Source organism: Triplophysa dalaica, chromosome 6, assembly GCF_015846415.1.
Source record: "Triplophysa dalaica isolate WHDGS20190420 chromosome 6, ASM1584641v1, whole genome shotgun sequence".
In the NCBI taxonomy this organism is placed as follows: domain Eukaryota; kingdom Metazoa; phylum Chordata; class Actinopteri; order Cypriniformes; family Nemacheilidae; genus Triplophysa; species Triplophysa dalaica.
The window spans coordinates 304,624-312,500 of record NC_079547.1 but is presented as its reverse complement, the minus strand read 5'-3'; the positions used below and the strand labels follow the sequence as shown (position 1 = coordinate 312,500).

General features: G+C 42.5%; 1 protein-coding gene across 1 annotated transcript in view; it reads right to left on the bottom strand.

Moving 5' to 3' along the window:
• The window catches only part of LOC130424495 (transmembrane protease serine 6), a 38,172-nt gene that overhangs the window by 21,693 nt on the left and 8,602 nt on the right, over window positions 1–7,877 (bottom strand). Inside the window, exons 7-16 of the mRNA XM_056750189.1 lie at window positions 7,379–7,583; window positions 6,412–6,548; window positions 5,970–6,082; window positions 5,786–5,895; window positions 3,595–3,737; window positions 3,418–3,516; window positions 3,034–3,147; window positions 2,382–2,498; window positions 2,152–2,320; window positions 1,815–2,086 (exon numbers count right to left, since the gene is read on the bottom strand). Of these exons, the coding sequence (XP_056606167.1) occupies window positions 1,815–2,086; window positions 2,152–2,320; window positions 2,382–2,498; window positions 3,034–3,147; window positions 3,418–3,516; window positions 3,595–3,737; window positions 5,786–5,895; window positions 5,970–6,082; window positions 6,412–6,548; window positions 7,379–7,583 (1,479 nt within the window). The remainder of the gene's footprint in view (window positions 1–1,814; window positions 2,087–2,151; window positions 2,321–2,381; window positions 2,499–3,033; window positions 3,148–3,417; window positions 3,517–3,594; window positions 3,738–5,785; window positions 5,896–5,969; window positions 6,083–6,411; window positions 6,549–7,378; window positions 7,584–7,877) is intronic.

The following is a 7,877-nucleotide window of genomic DNA, read 5'->3' as shown; positions in this document are numbered from 1 at the left end:
GACAGAGACAGAGACAGAGACAGAGACAGAGACAGAGACAGAGACAGAGACAGAGAGACAGAGACAGAGAGTGAGAGAGTGAGAGACAGAGAGAGAGTTGATTCAGTCTCTGTACTGACAGTGAAACACAAATTTCACACAGCACACAATATTTTAACACAGCACTATTATTGTGCCGTCTGTCCTTTTTAAAACATTTTTGAAAGTAAAATATATATGTTGTGCATTTACTATTCTATCATTAGAGAGATTATACAGAAATCAGATGTGTGTGTGTGTTGTCTACTTTACTTTACAACAATCATAGGATCATAAATAATAACAATTAAACTTTTATATAAATATGTATTTTGATTGATGAAATATTCTACAATTGTATCTCTGTGTTCTGTTAGTCTGTCAGGATGGCAATTTTATTTTTATTTTATTTTACTTTATTTGGTAAATAAGAAAAAACTCAATTATTGAGAATCATGCAGTGACGTGCGGTCAGGGGAGGCAGAGCCTCATGATAAATCATGGAAAAAAATACGAATGATGATAACAAAAATAAAATTTAAAAAATGAAACCGGTTCTGTGCTGTACATTAGTTTTCTGCATGATTCCATTAATTTGATAAATGTTAGTGATTCACACATTTCCTGCTCTGAGAAACGGGAGAAATGTGATGTGCGACAGCGACTCAGACTGAACTGTCACTCACACACTGGGTTGGAGTGTTTATTAAATCATTCATGAATGTGTGAGATATAATTATTCTTGCTAATTGGACATGAAACCGCAGTGAAAGGCACGAGGTGAGGCAGACAGTTACTGCGCCGCAACTGAAGGGGCAGATATGAGCCAAACAGTCACGATGACTTTTACAACAAAGTGACAGAGATTTTTGTGAAGAAGAACAGACTTCGTTTATAAAGGTATGACCATAAACCATGAAATATTTAAAAACTAAATTTTGACCTTAAATAGAAAATTTGTCAGTTTTTCCTGTTATCCTTTTGTTGGAAAACTGTCTGTATGATTAATAAAACGATTAAAGCAAATTTAAAAGCTTTAAACGACTAAATAAAAAAAAACTTAAACCACTCTTTCATCTGTATTGTTATGTATGATTATCAAATTAATTGTGAAATTGCAACATGCAACAAATTTAGAACATCTGAATGGTGCAGAGCAAATGCGCTCTCTCGCAGCTTTACATCTAACATTCTTTCTTAGCCAAATAATTATCGGTGTGTGTGTGTTGACATGTTTATATATGTTAGTGGGGACCTAAACCTGAATGCACACCAACTCATGGGGACTCGTGTCACTGTGGGGACAAAAATTGCTTCAAAATAACTTTTGAAAGTCTAAAAATGCAAAACGTTTTCAAGGATCTTTAGGTTTAGGGGATAAAATGTACAATATACAACTCATTACGCCTATGGACTGTCCCATGGAGATAATAAAACATACACATGTGTGTGTTAAGTATGCTGATGAGATATAAAACATAAACAGTATTCAATGTGCAGGCTGGCAATAGAATAGTGAATAAGCCACTATATTGGGCTCATATATTTGTCTGAAGGAGTGCCTCACCAGCCATGAACCCCGTCACTGAGCATGAGTGATGAAAACACTGATCTCTTTAGCCTGATTCACGATAATAATGATTCATAAGTGCTGCAGCTGTCAGATATGATATTGCAGTAAATGACAGTTTTTTGTGACGTCATTTGACATCAACACACAAAGATAAATACCCTGGCGACAGAGACACAAGAGTGTGAATGAAGAGAACAGAGAGAGAGCTGCTTGACGTGTTCACCTCCTTCTCTGAGCGCGCCCCACCCCGTCACCCAGCACAGAAGATCCGGCTCCAGCTGATGTGTCACAGGAGGAAGACAGACCGGATGAGCCAGAGTCCCAGACCACACGGGCCGAACCAGCCGGAGCAGCGCCGCATCATAATCATGCGTCTCATCGTCATAGTAATGATGCATGTGAATGTGAGACACCCGCATGGCTTCCTCTGACTGACTGTTACCATTGAGACGGAGTTTACCCAGATACACGGTCCAAACCGACGGGGACGACAGCCTGAAGACAGACAGACGTTCAACAGACCAGAATAACCACAGACAGACAAACACAGACAGACTCACCTGTCGTCATAGAAACAGTGAGCAGCAGAGATGATCCACTGGCTGGACACTAAACCTCCTCCACACATGTGACGACCACTGACCTGCAGACTCGCCTGCCACGGCCACTCCCCCTCCACAGCATCAGCCCCGCCCACCACACGACTGCTGAAGGGTCTCAATCCACAGTCTGCAGAGACAACACGTTAACACACGCCCACACGCACGCACGCACGCACACACGTTCTCACCGCAGTATCTCTCATCAGATTCATCTGGGCAGTCGGTGATGAAGTCACATTCTGGGTTTGGTTTCTTCAAACATGTCCCGTCTCCACACACATACGTCATGTCTGAACACAGTACACCTGTAGGAGTCACGTCACATCACATCAAGCACCTCATCCTGACAAACAAAAGCTCTTCTGATTGGCTGCTGCGAGTAAGTCTGGCCCAGCTAGCACACGTACGTCTGCTAAAGATCTGGAAAATCCACTCAAATCCGTAACATCTGACAGACGTCTCCTAGAAGTCTATACGACACCCAGGGGCGGACTGGCCATCTGGCATTTTCCCATTTTGATTTTTCTTTCCAGTCCAGCCCTGACGACACCTGACAACAGACGTCTCAGAGACGTACTGCAGATGAGCAAACCATGTCTTGCAGATGCAATTGCAGAGATCAAATAGACGTCTGGCAGATGTTTGTGTGCTATCAGGGTGATGTGTGTTTGTTACTGGTGTGTGGTCAATAAGACATCAACGCACGCTTCATAATTCTGTCAATGTTCAAGATATACCATTACAGTCAGAAAGACTTCACAAGTGTTGTGTTGTTGTGTAGTTTAATTCCTTTCAAACAAACGCAGAGCAAACATGACTTTGTGTGTGTGTGTGTTGTACCATCAGTACAGTTGTGTTCATCGCTGCCCTCGCTGCAGTCTGAGTGCTGGTCACACACTTTATAGTAGTCAACACACCGACTGTCCTCTGTGCACTGAAACTGAGCGACACACACTGAAACACACACAACACAAACACATGGATGTGATGAACTCTCTGTAAGTGGCTTTGGACAAAAGCTTCTGCACGATGACTAAATGTAAATGTGATGTTGTGATGTATGAGAAGACTTCAGTTGTGTGAGTCAGAGTGAGATGTCACTGCCCACTCTCGCTGTCTCACGTCACCTCTCACTTCCTCTGTAGGTCATTTCCTCAGAAGTGTTCTCTAAATGTCACGTATGAGACAGTTCCACAGAAGTCAGTGAATAATCGGGGGATTTACCACAGTTCCTCTCGTCCAGGCCGTTGGGACAGTCGGTGATGCCGTCACACGCCGGAACGCAGAGACCGTTGAGGTGACACAGAAACTGATCGGGACACGCTGCACGGTTCAGAAACCACATGAATGATTCGCTCGCGTCAAACGAGAGATGAGTAAACGTCACAGATTCATACTCACGATCTGATTGGTTGAAGATGCTGTAGGTCACCTGTAACCCCGGTCCTGTGAGTGACACCTCTGACGTCATGGCGACGGTGACGCTGGAGGACAGGAGGAAGATTCTCTCCGCATACGACTGCAGGACTCGAACCCCACACAACCTGCACACACACACACACATCAGAAAAACAAACATCATACACACACACACATCATACACACACACATCATACACACACACCAGACACACACACATCAAACACATACACATCATACACACACACCAGACACACACACATCAAACACATACACATCATACAGACACACATCATACACACACACCAGACACACACAAATCAAACACATACACATCATACACACACACCAGACACACACACATCAAACACATACACATCATACACACACACATCATACACACACACATCAGAAAAACAAACATCAGAAAAACAAAGATCATACACACATCATACACACACACCAGACACACACACATCAAACACATACACATCATACACACACACATCATACACACACACCAGACACACACACATCAAACACATACACACATCATACACACACACATCATACACACACACCAGACACACACACATCAAACACATACACACATCATACACACACACATCATACACACACACCAGACACACACACATCAAACACATACACATCATACACACACACATCATACACACACACCAGACACACACACACATCAAACACATACAAACATCATACACACATCATACACACATCATACACACACACCAGACACACACACATCAAACACATACACATCATACACACACACATCATATACACACACACACATCAAACACATACACATCACACACACACATCATACACACACACATCACACACACACATCAAACACATACACATCATACACACACACATCATATACACACACACCAGACACACACACATCAAACACATACACATCATACACACATCAAACACATACACATCCTACACACACAAACATCATACACACACAAACATCATACACACACAAACATCATACACACACAAACACACCACACACACACACACACAAACATCATACACACACAAACATCATACACACACACACACACACACCACACACACACACACAAACATCATACACACACAAACATCATACACACACACATCACACACACACATCAGACACACAAACATCATACACACAAACATCACACACACACACACACATCAGACACACAAACATCATACACACACACACCACACACACACACACACACACAAACATCATACACACACACACACATCAGACACACACACACACATCATACACACACACCATACACACACACATCAAACACATACACATCATACACACACATCATACACACACAAACATCATACACACACACATCAGACACACACACACACATCATACACACAAACATCATACACACACACACACCACACACACACACACACACACCACACACACACACACAAACATCATACACACACAAACATCATACACACACACATCAGACACACACACACACATCATACACACACACCAGACACACACACATCAAACACATACACATCATACACACACACATCATACACACACAAACATCATACACACACACATCAGACACACACACACACCACACACACACACACACACACACATCAGACACACACACACACATCATACACACACACCAGACACAGACACATCAAACACATACACATCATACACACACACATCATACATACACAAACATCATACACACACACATCAGACACACACACACATCATACACACAAACATCATACACACACACATCAGACACACACACATCAGACACACACACACACCACACACACACACACAAACATCATACACACACAAACATCATACACACACACATCAGACACACACACACATCATACACACACACATCAGACACACACACACACATCATACACACACACCAGACACACACACATCAAACACATACACATCATACACACACACATCATACACACACAAACATCAGACACACACACATCAGACACACACACACACCAGACACACACACACACATGAAACACTTACACACAAACACCGAGCACGTGTTGAGAAATGAACGAGACGAGCACCGACCTGCGGTTCTGGATGATCCATTTTCCCTGCGTGCAGGTCTGAGAGTAACCGGCTCGGTGGAGTTCATATCCCTCAAAGCCCAACATCACGCCAAACTCCACAGACGGCACCTGAACACACAACATACACATGTTCATGACGTTGAGGCGGAGAGACTGATGAAAGGTTCCGGGTCACATCTTACAGTGAAGATCCAGGTGCAGTTCATGTCGGGGGGGTAATAACTGGGGTAGAAGGGCGTCTGTAAAATCCCCTGAACTTCAGATCTCTCCTCTAACAAGACAGTGAAGAAACAATCTGAAACACAACACAACAACATCAACGGCCACACAATCACACACATGAGAGAAAAAGAGACAGAAATGTGTTTTGAGAAGAGATTATGGATCTCAACCTCCACTCAAACATTTCTCATCACAATTACTCAGATCCAGATGATTTTATTCACACTCTTCATCTGTTTCCAGACACTCATTTCATTCTCTTTTGATTTTATCTGAACAATTTTAAGAGAAACATCTTAGACTAAATTGATTCTTAAAGGAGAAGTGGATTAAATCTCAATGAAAGAGCAACAGATGTCAGATGCTGAGAGAGAGAGACGTAAAGAGAGAGAGAGAGATTACCACGGTGAGGCCAGGCTCGAGCGCTCAGAGAGAAAGGATCTTTATAATGATACAGGCCCTGTTTCCACACTACAGTCATCCACTCATCAGAGGACAACACCTGAAGCGTCTGCTCGGACCTGCTGCAGCCGTACAGACTGACACACACACACACACACACACAAAAACACACATTTTAATATTTTAAATCCACTTAAAGGAAATAATTTACAGGGACTTAAATATAATAGATGCAGTTAAATACATATACAAACAATCATGGACCAGTAGCACACAATAAATCTAAACACTTTAGATATACAGCTCAGTTGTTAGGGATATAAAGTCTCTGTGAAATACTGCGGCTGCCTATAATCTCAGACAGAGCACAGAACTTTGCTCGCCGCTTGGCCCTCTCTTTAGACATCCCAAGCTGTTGAGGTGCTCTTACAACCGGCCTGTGTACGTGTCCCAAACTGCCAAATATAAAAACAAGCAATCCATCCCAATAACTCATCTCTGCAATGGTTTTCAAAAGAGGTTATTAGGCATGATGGCTTCTTCCAAACTAGAGTCAAAGGTACAAGCAAACACCTCTTTACACTCCTCATTCATCACAATAACATCTGCTTTGTTAGCAGATATATTTGAAAAGATTTCACAATCACTACTAAAACATCCTCAGATAGCACAGGTACATCTGTAAGGCGTCTGCTAAAGATCCGGAAAACATCTGCGTAAAAACATCTGCTAAACATCTTAGAAAGAGCTGTTGTACATCCATTCTGAATCCTACACATCTCACAGACGTCTTCTAGAGGTCTATATGACATCTGACAGCAGACGTCTCAGAGATGTAGGCCAGATGAGCAAACAGCATCTGCCAGATGTCTTGCAAATGTTTATACAGTGTTACTTCAGGTGAATGGAACACACACACACAGGTTTGAGATCCTTCAGAAATAAATGCATGGACAGTTTCCCTCACGAGGTGATGAGGTGTGAATCTGTCGGTGTGAGCGAGTCGTAGATGATCAGTCTGTCCCGACACTCGGTCAGGAGCCACTGGACCCTCAGTTCGAGACGTGACCCCACCGGAGCCCTCAGGTGCCAGAGACAGGACGAGCGCTGAGTGTTCGGCCCCTCCAGAATCACAGCATCTGTGGAATCCACCCACTTATAATGATAACAATCTGTGAAGACATGAGTGGAATGACATCAGATGACTGTGTGATGGTTCAAATACTTTTGAGAAATGTCTGAACGTCACTGAATCAAAAATATCAGTGTGTGGAATCTGAAGATAAACACCACTGGGTTTTTTTCTGAATAAACTTCACTTTTCTGAGACAGGTTTTTTTTACATACGTGATGTCACAGCGAGTATAAAGTCAGTTCTGTAGTACAGCACATTAAATATAAACGTCTGTAAATAACATCTGTGTCAAAACAACTTGACTTTAAATGAAAAAAACATCACAATTTGG